The 16,419-nt window shown below is 37.5% G+C and overlaps 2 protein-coding genes across 12 annotated transcripts in view; one reads left to right on the top strand and one right to left on the bottom strand.

The window, feature by feature from the left end:
• LOC129751133 (formin-binding protein 1-like) overlaps positions 1–6,250 on the top strand; it is a 243,688-nt gene extending 237,438 nt beyond the window's left edge. For 4 of the 11 annotated variants that reach the window (XM_055746448.1, XM_055746446.1, XM_055746444.1 and 1 more), the window contains 4 exons: positions 2,625–2,780; positions 3,572–3,732; positions 3,797–3,960; positions 4,029–6,250. In XM_055746448.1, coding sequence (XP_055602423.1) covers positions 2,625–2,780; positions 3,572–3,732; positions 3,797–3,960 — 481 coding nt within the window. In that variant the 3' untranslated portion in view covers positions 4,029–6,250. The remainder of the gene's footprint in view (positions 1–2,624; positions 2,781–3,571; positions 3,733–3,796; positions 3,961–4,028) is intronic. The other 7 variants (XM_055746453.1, XM_055746452.1, XM_055746450.1 and 4 more) reach the window with 3 other exon arrangements.
• A 2,263-nt stretch (positions 6,251–8,513) lies between these two features.
• Positions 8,514–13,693, bottom strand: LOC129752294 (uncharacterized). The gene is made up of 2 exons (XM_055748084.1): positions 13,632–13,693; positions 8,514–13,576 (listed from the first exon to the last, which is right to left on the bottom strand). Exon 2 carries the CDS (start codon positions 13,479–13,481, stop codon positions 8,514–8,516), a length of 4,968 nt encoding a protein of 1,655 aa, XP_055604059.1. The 5' UTR covers positions 13,482–13,576; positions 13,632–13,693.
• Between the last annotated feature and the right edge of the window lie 2,726 nt (positions 13,694–16,419).

The raw sequence follows: 16,419 nt of genomic DNA, 5'->3' as shown, positions 1-16,419 counted from the left end.
TATTTGAAACATGTGGCGAAGCTGACCGGTAAACTCAAGTAAGAGAGTGTCACACGCTTTTTGATGTGACGGGGCCCCCCAGGAAATACATCCGTCACCGGAATATGGGAGCCGTGGCAACGAACGTGTTAAATGACACTTATAAAGAGAGATTCGTAGATTGAAGTTGTATCAAAGAATATCGAAAAAAGTTTATATAGAAAATGGGTAAAACAAAATTTAATTTCTTCTGATTTGGTTCAATGAGATTAAATTAGTGGAGGGGAGCGGTGTGCAGTATCATCCCCCCTCCCTTATTTTTTTTAAAATGAACTTGTTTTTCATTAGATATTAAAGTTTCTTATATTGTTCGATTTTTGAAAATTTGTAAAATACTTCTTAGACACTTGAACCGGCAAAGCTGAGAAAACTGTGAATACTGATGCCGATGATAAGGACTCTACCTATACCTTTTATCCTTCCAGTTAGCGAATCGCAATTGGGTCTCTTATACTGGAAGCTTCAACTTTTTTTAGGCGGGTTGCAAATCCAAATCTTTAAATGTATGTTTATTGGAAAGCTTGAATAGTGCCCTTATTATTAGTATCTAGTAGTAGTATAAAAACGATCAACTGTTTTTAAAGCTTTCCAAGGGATATTTTTACAGAACGTTCGGTACTTTTCTACCAAACAGCTGATTTTGATGATGAATGGAATATTTTGTCTAACAACTGAATATTTTATAGTGGCTTGGTAAAGATTTACAAGGAAAATTGATACACAATCATCTTTACTGCATTTTATATAGATAGGTTCAAAATATCTAGGTCAGGCAAATAGAAATTCGCTGCAGCATTTTTGCAGCATAAAACTGAGCACTTTCTGAAAACAGTGGTAATCGTTAATGATAAAACCTCGTGCCGGATCCAAACAAAATCAACTAAAGTAATGTTTTATAGATGATGCATGCTCAGTTTAGCGAAACTTTATACCTGTCCAATGCAAAACTTTCTCAAAGACTATAAAAAAGTTTTAAAATGATCTTTATCATGGAACAAAATTTGATACCTTCATTGCATTGGTCGATAATTTGGTCAGATCAATTTGACCTTTGAGCTTTTCTTAATTTAATTTTTCTGTTTTCCAGCCCTGGCTTAATATGAATATTGAGCAAATATAGAAAGATGAGAAGGTATTTTAAAGTGTTCTAAGAGACTTGTACATGTAAATTGGGATTAATAAACCTCAAAATCCCGGAAAAAAATGTACATGTATACACATTTTTTTCAAGAGGTTTGTTCAAATCAAACTTATCAACCTAAACAGACCATTCAGAAGCTTATAAAAAAAGGGCAGGGAAAGGACGTAATCGTAGTCGGAGAACTGTTTTCCATGTTATTCAATAATAAGGGGGAAAATTACATAGGACAGTTTTTTAATTCACATTTTTTAAATTATTATAAAAATTGACTCATTTTGATGATCTTACAGTAAAATCTAACTGACAAAAATTGTACAAGGCCTTAAGAAAAAACTTTTAAAATAAAATTTGATAATAAAAATAATTTAACCTAATCGATCTTCACAGGGTTTTTTTTAATCAGAAATGTGTATCTCTGTCTCGATATTTCTTTGCAATCTTATTTAGAAATTTAATTTTAAAGAGCGAAACAAAGTCACTGAAATATTGAAGTGTAACAATGTCACAACTTGGTTTCTCCCATTATCAGTGTTCTCAAATTTTTAAAATCATTTGCAAGGAAATAATAGTTTTACCATATGATTCCAAGTATTCTGTAAAACCTTTTGTAATTTCATTGCATAGTTTCATCAGCGCAGTTGTTTGCAGGTATAGTCTAAGGTCAATTGGTTGAAAAAAAGCATATTCCAATAACTGGTTTCCAAATAATAGGTAAAAGAATTCATAAATTTCCTAAACTTTTTTTATTATTGTTGTGGCAATTGACCTTATTTCATGAAAATTATATCAGATTTAAGCTTAGGCTCAAGTGAAGTTTGAAGATTACAATAATTGGTAAGATAAGAATTTATAACTATATTTGGGTCACAGATTAGGATTTCGTTTCAGATGAACTTAATAACCTTAATACAATTACTGACCGAGGAGGCTCATGTACTCCTAACAATAAACATTAAAAATTTGAATTTCTCAAGAATCAGTTTAAGCATGGGATAATTTTCAATTAAATATTAGATCGCTACACTAGTCAAAAGTGTCTCCTGATGATATCCCATAGCCCAAACCAGCAATCCAAAATTGTTTTGCTAGGATGCAAAGGTAACCTCGGTCCTAAAGCACAAAATTATTCTTTCATCTCTTTCTCATTTTTCAAACCTGACTACTGGGACATGGCCGGCGCCGTTATTGATTTTTAAAGAGAGAGAATCAGTTTTGGGCATTGTGAATGTGCAACAAATCCCAGGTTTCATTCATTCGACCTCTGAACAAAATTGATGGTCTCGTTCAATCACGGAGTAGCAACCATTGACAATGTGGAACTTTTTCAACTCAGCCATTTTTCAACTGAAACTGAATTAACTTGTATGGTATTGGTTAAGGAACTTTTGGTTGCAATCTTTCCTGAGCACTTTGACTAATGTCAAACTCCATTCTCCATTTGCAGACATTCCAACGGTAGCAGCAACCACGACCACCACGATGACAACAACCACCACGGCGAAGACCACCCGGACCACGACGCCGGTAGTTTAAGCAGGTCAGCATCAGAGAGTAGCGTACCGCAAGATGCGCAAAATGGGCTTAATATTAACAATAACGGGTATAACTTGAATTCTTACCACTACTATTTTTTAGGTATTATCAGATAGATTTTGCGTTTAGCGCGCGCGTTGCGTTTGTGTTGTTTCACAATTTTACCTACAAATGTATTTACTTACCCACCTACATATAAGTGCGTGCAACGGTTTGGTTATGTTTTTTTTTTTTCATGTCACCCTTTGTTCATTATTTAAAAATCATTACATTTAAAAAAAGAAAATCATATCAGACTGATTCACCCAAGTCCATTTCTCATGTTTGTGTCTATTTTCCGGTACTGCTAATTGAATGAATTCCCACGATCTCAAAATCAATCAATAGTTTTCCGTTGCATTCGTTCATCAGCCATACGTTCACTCGATTAGTAGATTTTGGAGTCATGTTCATGTAATTAACCTACATATAAATTAATAGGAATGCGTTGGATTTTTGTGTGATTATTTCAATGAACTGTTCAGAATGATATAGACAGTTGCTTTTTTCTGATAACAAATAGTATTATTGTATTATTTTTTGAATTTTTTTTGCTGTAAATCGAAAAAAATGTTTTACTGATAGATTATTAAAATTTTTGTTTCTGATGAAAATAAGTTTCAATCTATAAAAAAAAATCAGTTCCATAATTGAGAATGATTTACGCATGTATTTTGACTAATATATTCGATGAAGATTTTTATCATTTCTATCAAATCAGTTTGGCATGAAAATATTTCGAAAGCTTTCTGAAATTCACCAGCACCATAACATGATAACTGATTTCTATCTGTTTCCGTACGATGATGGATTTTGCAGCAGCTCGGCTAGTCCAGAGAGTGGTCTCGGAACATCGCACACGTCCCTCCCGGGATCGGGCCAGGGCAGCACCAATGATCAGCCCATCAACGACGAGATGTTCTACGAGGCGGACGCCCTGCAACCGTTGGGTACCTGCAAGGCGCTGTATCCATTTGATGGTGAGAGATTCACTAAATTTCTTTAGCGATAGAACTTTTAGTAATATTTTTTTTACCATTTCAGCCACGAGTGAGGGAAGCATTCCAATGTCCGAGGGTGAGGAACTTCTTGTGATAGAGTTGGACCAGGGTGACGGATGGACGCGAGTGCGGAGGTTATGCAGTCCCACTGGATGGGAGGAGGGTTTCGTACCGACGAGTTACATCGAAACGACGCTCTACGCGTAGGTTAGTCGTGTATACATTTGGTCATAACTTCCCTTTCGAATTTACCTAAATTTACCTTTAAATTTTAGTGTTGATCACCACGCATCCTTACAATTAACGGCTGAGCGGTATTGTGCAACAACAAACACCCACACACAAAAAAGTATAACGGGAACGTGCGATCGAGATTGAACGCGGGTACGCATGAATGGTAATGTAAATATTTAAATTAATTTCTATAGAAGCAACAAACGCCGACGGGAAATCCGATCGCGAAACAATTAGCGAGCTGAAACAAAAAACAAACCCTAAAGGATACATGTAAAAGATATGGTAAACGAAAATCCTAAACAGAAACAATTACTACTCCATAAGCTAGAGCACTACTAAATTATTGAACCCTTCATTTTTTCGTGATCGGGATCGTTCGAAGTCAAAAAGTGTTCGATAAAGGAAAACAGAAAAAAGCAAACAAAATAGTAGGAAAAAAAGGCGATTAGCAACAGAACTGTGGGCCCTGCTGCGGGGCTTTTGCCTCGGCAGTTTACTTTTCCCCTCCATTACTTGTCGTTGTAATGTTACTTTTTTATGCCTAAACTTTACTGTAGGACAATTCAATTTTTTAAGGTCACAATCGATTTGTGACTCCAACAAATGGTCTATTTTATTTAGCCGTAATACATTTTTGGTGATGAGCTTAAACGCTGAAGGAAACCGAATCAACGTGGAGGTACGAAGACAAAATGCTCAAAATTATTTTAATCAATTTGTGCATAAAGTAATCGAGAGGAATGAGGTAATCATCGAGTCAAAACCGGAAAACTGTTTTGCACATCATTCTATTGTAATCGCATCGCAACCATTGCCATTAATACAAATCTATATCTAAAAGAGAGCATTCTTATAAGAAAATCGATATGTAGGGAATCATTTATATATTTTCTGCAAAAAAAACTTGGCATATTCGTAGCTTCATATCCATCCTCAAATATTACATAGTAATGTAAAAGAAAACATATAAACTCAAAAACAAACTCAAGTTCTACGAAACAGGATAACCTAACTAAACTGACTTGCATACATTTACTGTTGCTACCTGCAAATCAAAAACTATATGAAAAAGAAGAATTAACAATCAACTATGAACTATAATCATTAAAACGGTAAACCGTAACCAATAGTTCGTTCGACATTGGCATACCTGTGCCGGTTATATACCTATCAAACAATCTATGCATCTTGAATTGTCCCGAGTTGTCGTTATTGTGATTATCATCAAATCGAAACCATTTCAATATTTTTTATTTGAAACTGAAATGACAAAACTTGCTATTAAATGTTTACAATCAGTTACTCAAAAACAGAGCATTCAATCGTTTCTTTTAGTCAAATACTAAGAATATTTAAAACTCCTTCCCTCGGGATTGACTCTTCAAGATCAACCTATTCTTCTTATCAAAAACAACAACAACTTTGTTATCATCATCCAACAAGCAAATAAGATCCTGTGCATTATTGTAATAGGTATAGTGTTTTCGATAGGAAACCAAAAAGAACCATCAATAAAAACCGCGCCATTCAACTGAAACAAGGACACAATTATTTTCATCCATTTCATTCGTGTATCATATAGGTACGGAAGTTTAGTTTTAGAATCATCATTTCCTTTTTTTGGTTTACTTCCCCAATAATACGCGAGTTTGTTTCAATCAATGCTCCAAATCTAGGGGCCAACTCTCAAAGGTTGTGTAAATATTCGAATCGATAACCAATAGAGAAAAAAAAAATCAAAAACTAAACGCTCGTAGCCAAACGAACCCGCTTTTATTATTTATTAGTTAGGTCAGGTCCGCGTCCTATTTTCAACTTGCTTTCCGAGAATGCTGCCCTGAATGAGGAAAATATGCAGTTTGTGTTACTAGTGTAAAATAACTTTTACGAAAATGTCCTCCCAGATTTTAAACTAATTTAGCGATGCAGATAATTAAATTTAGGAATACAAAATATAGGTACGCGAGAGAAAATTTAATTTACAAGTTGCCTCTACCAAGAAAGGCAATCAAACGTGCCGTTTGCAATATTGATCGGAACAAATAGACATGTAGGTACATTTATTGGCAAACCTTTCCCCCGCTCCCCTCCTTTATTTCCTCAAGTCCATAACTAAGGCCCAAAAGTATTCGTGGAAAGGAAGGGAACATGTTTAGTTTTAAACTCAGAATCCGTGATTGTGACAAGATATCAAAACAGAGAATGAGGCGAACGTATGCTACATTGGAATAGGTGGATTAAAATTATGATTTGAAATTAACATTTTGTTTTTGTTTTTTTTTCTTTTAGAATATTTGTTTGTTCGATGTTTTTCAGCCAGACGTTTGTATCCGAAAAAGTCCCTGAGAGTCTCCGATGTAACGAATCAAATGATGACAAATTTGAAAATGGTTGCTGCTATTCGTTGTAATTTTGCACGTTTTTGGTTATCAGTGTAAGCTTCTAATGTTTCGGTTATTTTGTTCTTTAAGAAAACGAAACATCAGAAAGAGAGAGAGAGAGAGAGAGAGAGAGAGAGAGAGAGAGAGAGAGAGAGAAAGAGAGAAATTGTGGGTGGATGGAATTAGAGTAACGCTTGGATAATTTCTCAGGTAGAGATGCTGGTTTTGTTTTCGTTAATTTGTGCTTACGTTGCATGCACTCTCTGGAGCCACCATTTGAATTTCGTAAGCAATAAAGCGTTCTAGAGATTGCTATAACAGCCAGGTTTGGCATTCCAGTTCCGATAAAACAAACCAATATTCTTGGCGAAGCTTCACGTATTCGTCTATCAATGGAGTTGATCGATGTTTCTTTTATCCTCCGCTCTCATAGCTTGTCTGCAATCCCTTTTCACCGTCTTCTTGCAAAACATTTGATTCCTGAAATCAATTGTTCGTCTCTTAAAACGCTTTTCACACTCTCAATAATCTGCCGGTTTCCTATGTTGCATGACCAGTGTCACTCTCTGGTACCACTCTGGAGGTGCCAACCGTTTTCCAGTCGTTATCCAGTATTAGCCTCGGTAAAAGATTACCCTGATTATGTCGACGACTATCAGGTTTGGCAGTTTTGACATCTTAAAAGAAACTGTCGAGGTTCGTTTGATCCACTTGAATGATGGATTTGAGATCAACAACTGAACATCTAATTCTACTGATAGTACTTCGAATACCGGTCATAAATGGTGGCTCCAGAGGACTGTCCATCTAAACCAGCGGTCGGGGAACCGGGGTAAATTACCCCAAATGGGGTAAAAGTGAAATTCTTGGGGGTAACAGTGAATATTTTGTGAGTGCAAAATGTATATTTTCATTTCGCAATTTTATGAATTAGTTGGTGCATAATATGAAGATGCTGAAAAAATTTCGATTTCGTTTTTTTGCTCTTCGTTATGGGGTAATATCAACTTAAATAAAAATTTTTTGGGGTAATGATTCAAAAAGTTCCCCGACCCCTGATCTAAACCATCATGAATTTATACGCTATGAACGGCATCATATTTAACACCCAGAGAAGATTGATTTCTTCTTTACTGTGCATACGAACAAAAAGAATACTGCGGCAAAACCACCATAGGAATGTGAAGCCATAAGCACGACCATGTTTAGTTGGACAATTCGCTATTCTGGGAATCCCACGTGATGCCGCGAGTCGATTTGTTTAGGTTCTGATGGAAAGACTCTCTGGAGCCACCATTTACACCCAGCATTCAAAGCACTCCATTTCAGGAGACGACCCGCTTCACATTTTGTTGATAGGCCATAAAAATTTCCTGGCAGAACATCAGCTCAATCGGACTTTAGTTAGAAGTTACTCAAAGTTTCGATTTTTTACTGTCAAAATTCATGTAAGGGGGAAAGGGTTGGGATCTGAAAAGACGAAAGATTCAGTTTAAGATGCCTTATAAACTATTTGAAAGTTAACATGTGACTTGGAGCAAGTTGTGATTAATTTTGCAAGTGGCTCCAGAGAGAGAGTCTGTCCCTCAGAACCTGAATCTATTGACTCACTACAGCATCACGAAGGATACTCAGAACGAGGTATTTTTCCTGGTCGAATGTGTTCTGATTCCAAGATGTTACACCTCCTGTGTCAATTCAGCCAATTTTCTTTCAATTTTTCTACAAATAAAAAAACCGTTCAAGTGGTAAAAAATTAGGACGGAATTTAGTTATCGGAGTTTTGGAAGAACATTAAAAATAATTGTTGTAGAAAAAAATAAATTATTTTTAAATTAAGTATCCTAATTTTGACTTCAGCTCATAAGAAATCCATGGCTTTGCTAGTCAACCTATAACAAATTTTATGTTACCGTTTTTTTATTAGGACGTCTTAGAGAAAAACTGTTTTATTATTATCGTTGGTTGAAATAATATGTTACTTAGTATTGAGACTTCTGTCATCGAAAAATATCAACTTAAAAAGATAACGACTTCTGATTATGAACCAATGATGAAATAAATTCTTACCGGAAACTTACTGTGATATCAAATAACAAATGCACCCCGGTACAAATAGTACAAAATAAACTTTTATTAACGTTAAGGCTCCGGTCGCTGCACTGCCAGGTGGAAGAAATATATAAACACGCGAAGCTTCCTGGCTCGGTGTGCAGCCTCCGCTAGTGATTCCAGAAACTTGCTACCGTTTGATTCCGCAACGTACGGAAGTATCACCCGGACTGCGGCAACGTTATCGTGTCTAATGGCTTCCACCAGGGCCGTCAAAATGCAAGCCGGTTGCTTGATGCGTGGCAACAGGTAGCGTAAGGCACTCAAAGAATTACCGTAAATGCACGCATCCAGCACCGAACTTCCACGGTACAGCAGGTGGATGTCCAGGTGTCGTTCTTCGACAAGCATTTTCAGTATTCGAACGCTACCCATGTGGCAAACGTTGTGTACGACCGAACAATTCGGATGTATCAGGGTGGGATCGAAAAAGGATGGTGTATTAAGTAGATTTTCTAAAAATTTTAGTTGGAAAAAATAATGGGGTTTTTTGTTTAGTAAGAATTCAAGACTAGCACCGCGTTTGAGGAGTTCTTCGAAAATGGAAGGCTTGACATTTTCCGTTATCAGGTAGTGGGCGGCCACTGCTAGAGGAGTGAAGCCGGCGTCCTCCTGGTCAAGAGGGGCTTTTTTCGCCAATAGATGGCGGACGATATCCAAATCACCGAACTGGATAGCGCCGTGTAGAATGGATCGCTGCGTATGAATGTTGGGACAGGTTTCGATGAGGAATTTGAGAAAGGTTTTGCTTTGGCGTAAAGAATTCCATCGTTCGACGGCGTTAAACGCCATTAGAATGGGGTGAAATTCCGATCGTTCGCAACATTCGATCCATGCGGAAGGAAAGGTTTCGCAGAGGAAGCGAACACTTTTGAACGAGTGTCGATGCAGAGCTTTTTGTAAGAGAGAAAGGGGAATGATTTTCAACGATAGTTGAGCTATAAAAAAATTGTGCAGTTTCAAGTCTAGGTCACTGTGTGCAAGCGTATCGAGAATGTATTGGATATCCTCATCCGAAAGCTGGACATTGTTATGCGAATAAATATGTTTAATCCATTTGAAGCAGTTCTGTGCCGCTATCATAGAGATTGTGTTGAAGTCGGTCTCTAGTCCGTTGGCTAATAAATTACATAAATACTTAAATTTACCTGTCTTAGTATTTTTTAAAACATTAAACCAATCGCTAGCTGTCAGTGAGAGTGTTCTTGATATGTCTAAAAGGTGTTCGAAATGATGTTTACGCTGTGACCGGAAGGCGTAGTGTAGTACGGCAGAAAATCCTTCCCTTCCGAATAGTTTCGAGTACGTTGATGCTTCGATGAAATGTCTGAAGAGATGGAGCGATTCCACGTTACCGCTGGATCCGATGAAGCACCTTAGAGTTCCGACGAGCTGGTCCAAACTGATTCCTTCGTAGTCGAAGTGCTTTAAAAAGTCATTTTGGTGACCAAGAACCATCCATGGTAAGCAATCCGGGGGCATGCTTGAAGGTTTGGCTTTCAGAAGGATGCTCACAACGCTCATATATCCATTGAGAGCGGCCACGTGCATCGGTGTGTTGCCAAGCACATCTTTGGCATCTATTAGCGGTTCAGTTTCGGCCAATTCAAGAGCTCTGGTTAGTGATGTTTGATTGTTTGTCATGCATAGGAGGTGTATCAGGTTCTGTCCTTGATCGTTGGTGGTTTTCCAAGGAAGTATCGAGGCAAGGCTCTCTACAAGATGTGGACTTCGGAAATCCGAATTTGATAAAAGATCAAATTTTTCGCTGTTTCCAGCATAAATCGCAGAGAACCGATTCAACTGACCGGTTATCATGCAGATGTTGAGAATTTCTTTCGTCTTAAACGTTCGAGACAGACTAGCTTTCGAGTTCAAAAAATTGGAGCGCCTAGGTTTTATTAAACTGGCGGCGGTCTCAGGGAGAAGCGTTATGTCAAAAGGTATCCCGTTGATAACTTTAGTCAATTTTACATTTTTTAGGAAATCGTGACAAAGATAGTATCCGAAGAAAACGCTGTAACCCACACGTTTCCACACGTACTCAAAAACCGTTGAAGCCTGTTTGTCCTCCATATAATCAATAGCTTCATTTGGATTTCTCAGGATAATCACATCTAGGTAATTGTACCACCGCGTCTTGAAGTCTGGTCTTATGTTCAACCAACGGCCATAAATTTCCAACCTCGGATTCCTGTGTAACAACATCGAATCTACACCTAAATCCAGAACATGGTTTTGTTCAGTCATAAACCTCTTCCTTCGCACATATTTAGCCTTGCTCGAGAACTTTGGCAATTTGAAGGTCATCTCATTCCGTTGAAAAAGTTTATGGCGTAGCTCGTCAAAAACTTCAACCGTCAGGCTCAAAACGCGCTGTGAGCAGTCGATGAAAGATGCCACATTCACAGCATCATGCGCAAGCACATTTCTCAGCATATGTCCACAAGCTAAAGGCGTTGGCACCGACAGCCAATCATGTCTTTTTCTAAACGGCGCGGTATGTTCCAATACCTGACAAAGTTCCAAAAGACAGATCTCAATAGCTAGGTTGCGAGCATCTTCGTTTTTCTGACACACTTCTAGGCTGTTTAGATCACTTAAGTATTGGACCATTTGCAGAAACAGTCGATAAAATTTGGATTCGTCCTTTTTGCGAGCGCTTGCCAAAACAGTGGGATTGTATCGTATCTTTTGTTCTCTCAGAAGTGTTTCCCAAATTTGAAACTTCTTATCGATCGCAAATACGTTTGCCACAAACCTATTGCTCAATGGATCATAAACTCGGCTCCCTAAGGCATCATGTAGTTTGTAAAATTTCTGCGTGTCCAAACTTACTCCTAGTTGGTTTAGAATTTCCTCCGTGTATAACTCATTCTGGTGCAGGATAAATTGACCCATATGAATTTCACTCATTTCAATACTTTTCCGTTCCATGTTGGCTAAACTTTGATTCAACGAATACATTATCTTAAGCGTATCCACTTGTATATCTGGAGAATACAACATTTCAGCCATCTTTTCGTTTGTTTTCCGAATTTTCCCAAGCGATTTTATGTGATAGTAGTCAAATGCGTCCACCAGCAACAATTTGACCTTGTTTTTGAGAAAAATCAAATCGTCAGCGAATCTATTTCGGAAAAATTCGCCCCGAACGGCTTTCATATACTCTTGCAAATCGCAGCCGTGCTTGCGAATGTCTCTTTGGGCAGCTCTAACGTCTTCCCACATTTCCACCACACAAGCTAAATGTGCATCGCTCAGACTCGACACGCTTAGTTTACCGAACAATTCATTGATCACGTTGAAATCGAAAGGTGAAACTTCTCCGCTTAGCGTTTGCGTGGGATCTATTACTCCACAAACCATTTCACAGAGAGATTTGCATTGTTGAACGGATTTCAATTGCATTAGGCGACCCAATCCGAAACGAACCGTCCTCAGAAGTACAAAATTCAAATGAAATGACAAATTCAAATACTGTCGACGAAGATTTTCCTGAGCAGCCTTGCAATACTGTAGCAGAACATTGTTTGGAAGATCATTTTCCTCAATTCTTATCCGCAAATTAACGTCCGTAAGCGATATCCCATGTGCTAGTTTGTCTCGTTGCTGTTCGTAAATCCGTACTACTCTCCTGGTACTTTGCCGGGACATAATCGATCGAAGGTTTGCGTTCAGATTGTGCGTTGCCGCGGTACATTTGATACTTTCGCCAATCACTGCAAATACCCGTCGAAATGCGAAGTACGCGTACTGTTTGGCGACTCGTTCGGTCAACGCAATATCCTTCACGGCCTGGATGGCTGCCAACATCCGATTGATGGAATACAGCGACTTCAAGTGATCGTAACGGCGATCAAGTAGCTTCATCAAGCGTTTGGATTTACAGGATAAGCTAGGCCTAAACAGCGAACCACTGGCATTTTGCTTCCGTTTTTTCCTCACTATTTCGACAGCCATTTGAATCGTCTTTTTTCGCAGACGCACACGAGGGTGCATGTTATACCAATAATCTCTAAGGAAAGCGTGTAGTTTCGCATCCCAATGATGCGGTTTATCGAATTTAGCTACCATTTCCAGAAGATCGCGATCTAATGACCCATCCAATTGTCTATCTTCGATTCTGCTATTTACAATGGTTTTTATCTCTCGGGCCAGATTTTCAAGTAGCTGCAAGATGAATTTTTTATCGAGTAACATGGCATAGTATTCCTGGTCTATTTTGACTTCAGTATTAATAACATAAAAAATCTCCAAACAAAATATACATTTTCTGGGTCTCAATCTGCTCCAAAGCCAGCGTGGACCCAACAGTTCCATATCGTCGTTCCACATAAGATCAATCAGGTATAGATTCTCCGATATGATTTTCAGCGATGCAAGTAATTCGTCGTTTATATCTATATAATCATCATTCACAAACTTACTTAGAAACCCGATCTCATCCATGATTATTTGTAACCTTTCACCGATCGACTCGTTTCGATCCTGCTGAGAAACTACTCGACAATCATCACTGCTGTAGAATACTTTCAGCAAAACCTTCAGGCAGTAGTTGATCATATCTTCTCGTTCGGGGACTCCCTTCATCCGAAGTTCTTCCAGCGCCAGCGAAATCGAACAGAACTGTTCCATTTCGCTTACCTCCCTCAACTTCCAAAACATCTTCAATATCTCAACGTTTCCTCGACGCACCAGCCTGTACACCATATCCTGGGTAGACCATTTGTTGGCTTCCGTGATCAGCATATCGAGCATCAGATGGGCATCGTGGCCCAGAGCTTGCTCAACTGGAGTCAGCTGCTGCTCGTTTCGTAAATCACAATCAATGCCAGCATCGATCAGGGCCAGAATAAGACGTCGTTTCTCGCGATAATCACATTGCACCAAACTATTCGCCCAGCACAGTTCCAACTGCTCCAAACCATAGCCACTTATGAATTCCTCCAACTGATTGCTCTCGAAGATGCTGATTACGGCGTCGAGGGGTAACATTTCTGTCGTAAATGGACGTTTTCTGCGTTTCACTACACAACCTTCTTAACTGACTGGATGATGGATCCTTTACAACTTCGTTAAGCCACATCTTGCTAGAAAAAAGGAATCACGTTAGTTGAACATCGTTTTGAAAAGAAATTCCGTTACCTTCTCCTTAAAACGCCTTCATAGCACTTTTAAACCTTAAACCGAGATTATCCATCTCATATAATAAGAATAAATAACAACAATGATATCATTTCCGCGACAAAGACTGCTATTTTGGCAGTGTCCGGAACATAATTTGACTTGCATGCAAGTTCTGATTCACGGTGATACGTGTTGAAATTAATTGAACATTATTTTTTATAGTTATGGTAAAATGAAAATAGCTCTGAATCAATATTTTGAATCGAACTCAACCCCGGGTTATCAAGCGGGTTAGATTTTTTGTCTACTTAAAACCGATTTTCTGATCCATTTTCTGGGAATCCGCCGATTGGAAAATTTACAAATTAGGTCGATCTTTCAATGGAAAATGGGTTGAAAAAGCTTAAAAAAAAGGAACAAAAAATTTTTATTACTTTCATTCTTTGCCATTTTTTGTCAACGAGTTTTTTTTGCTGTACAGACCTCGTTCGTTTTTTTTTCAACTCCGATTTTGACAACATCCGATTTTGACTCATTTGAACGGTTTTTTGGAGTAACTTAATAGTTTGTTCCTAATTTATCGGCCTTATTGGTGAAAAGTGATGTCGTTTTTAGTAAGGACATCTTAAGATTATGAAATTTTACAGACGGATAGAAAGTTAAAAGAAATAAAAGATGGTTAAGATGAGCGGGAAGAATTTATTAAGAAGCATTATCATCACATACTAATTTTGAACGCCGATGTGATCTAGCGGATAGGCTGGCGCGAGTCTGGTTTCCCGGTATCGGCAAGAAAACTTTTGGGTTCGAATCCCTTATATGACATGACTATATATAATAAGAATGTTCAATCAATTGCCAGCTGGTCAGGTATATACACGGATGCCTGAATACCTGTAATTAAATAAACTAGCCCACCTTATTGACTCGTTCTTCCAAAATATACCTATAGGCAGTGTTCCGAATATCACTCATTTTCAATGAATGTTTCTGATTGCCCTTCGCACCTGAACGTACAGCGGTCGGGTTTCGTTATTGATTGTTACTCGACCTACCCGATCATCGATCGTTCAATTCATCGCTAAAATACAGATCACCTCGCACGATGCTTGCTGTCAAAACAGTGCAGCACCATCATCAAATTGGAATCTCACCAATGCGCAATGCATATGGCGAATCTTGTTGGTCTTCGATCAGGAGTGAATGGATCAGGCAGTGAGTGAGTGATACATGAAGCCGATCATTAGCGTATTTTGTTTGATTTGATATACAGCAAATTAATAAATTTATTTGTTGTTATAACGGTTTTAAAACATCAGTATGATTAAAATTAAATTGTAGTTGTGTTTGTGAGGGAAAGATGTTCACTTTCGCCGTGTTTTTCAATTTTTACAAGTTCTTTTATTAAACTGTCGTCCGTCACGTAAAATTACTGAGAATTTATGGTGTTCCTAACAATTGTTTGATTTTTCTCGTTCTGCAAAAAATAATTTTGAATTTCATATAATTCAGGCAGATACTGAGTGAGCTACATTCAGAATGGATCAGTTTGTATCTCAATCATCTCCGATATGCGATGTTTGCTAAACCGATTATTCTGAATGATGCGACTCGGTTTGCATAGCTGATAGGAGCGCTGATCGAGATTGCATACCAGCCAGGCGAAGCAGTTGCGAGAGGCGCTATCCCATTATACAATCAGAATGTTTCCAACAGGAAACGCATCCTGAGTGTTTGTTTTGATTGATATTCGGAACACTGCCTATAGGTACATCAATACACGCATTACATTCACTGCAAAACAGTTCACACGAAACCATGTGGTTCGTTTATAGTGTACGCGTTGCAGTCGAACTTAATGGTTATTAAAATAATTAATGCATTCTCAAAATGATAAATCTATCCATGTTTAGTATATGTTTATATTTTTCAGAAACAGAAATATTTCACTTGTTGATGGTTTCATTTTTTATCATTAAATAAGTCCAAATAACCATTTTTGCAAAATTTTATAACATAAATAAATCTTTAAAAAACTTTTCTTCTGTTCATATTCATCATACAACATTAGTTTTGCTTTGCACTGGACTTATCTGTAGTGGATGGCCAAGAAAAATAATTCAAGACAAGTCCGGTGGGTCCCAGAAACCCGAAATTCAAGAAAAATTGCCCGAATTTTTCTCGCATTTATTCACAATAGTCTCAAAATTCAACAAACATTATGTTTACATATATATTTATGTTAGGATGCAGAAATGAATTTTTTATGTCATTTGCTTCAAAATGAACTTATAATAATTTTTTGAAAGCTTTGAAAAAGTATTGAAAAGTTTCGACGAAAAATTTGAATGTCAAGTGATTTTCTTTTATCTTTCTCTTGATTTTTTTTCTAATAATACTTTAATTATGCTCAGGTTATTCCAGATATTGCCCGATTTTTTATTGGAGCATTTGAAATCAAATTTCCGGCTTTCGTCACTTTAAAGAAAAAATGTTGTCAAATCTTCTGAAGATGGTGATGGTTAAAAAAATATTTGAAAAAGTAATCTGAATAATACAAACTCCAATGTTACGGTTGTGACAATAATATTGCGCTTGAAGAACACAAGAAATGCATCGAATACTAGAAAAGGGTCAACAATCTGAATGATTGTAGGACGAATGCAAATAATATCAAGTGAAATAATGCATGTTTTATCATTTTTTTCAGTTCAGTATGAACTTTTTTGTATTATGAAAATAAGCAATCCATCGTAAAATAAAATCAAGAAATTGAATTCAATTCAAGAAAAGCTTCGCAGGCTGC

This window comes from Uranotaenia lowii, chromosome 3 (assembly GCF_029784155.1).
Source record: "Uranotaenia lowii strain MFRU-FL chromosome 3, ASM2978415v1, whole genome shotgun sequence".
NCBI classification, from domain to species: domain Eukaryota; kingdom Metazoa; phylum Arthropoda; class Insecta; order Diptera; family Culicidae; genus Uranotaenia; species Uranotaenia lowii.
The sequence above is the reverse complement of the archived record's forward strand: the minus strand, read 5'-3'. Positions and strand labels throughout refer to the sequence as shown.

Bases quoted from the DNA above. Each gene is read 5' to 3' on its own strand.
- LOC129752294 (XM_055748084.1), bottom strand. From the start codon at position 13,481: ATGTTACCCCTCGACGCCGTAATCAGCATCTTCGAGAGCAATCAGTTG.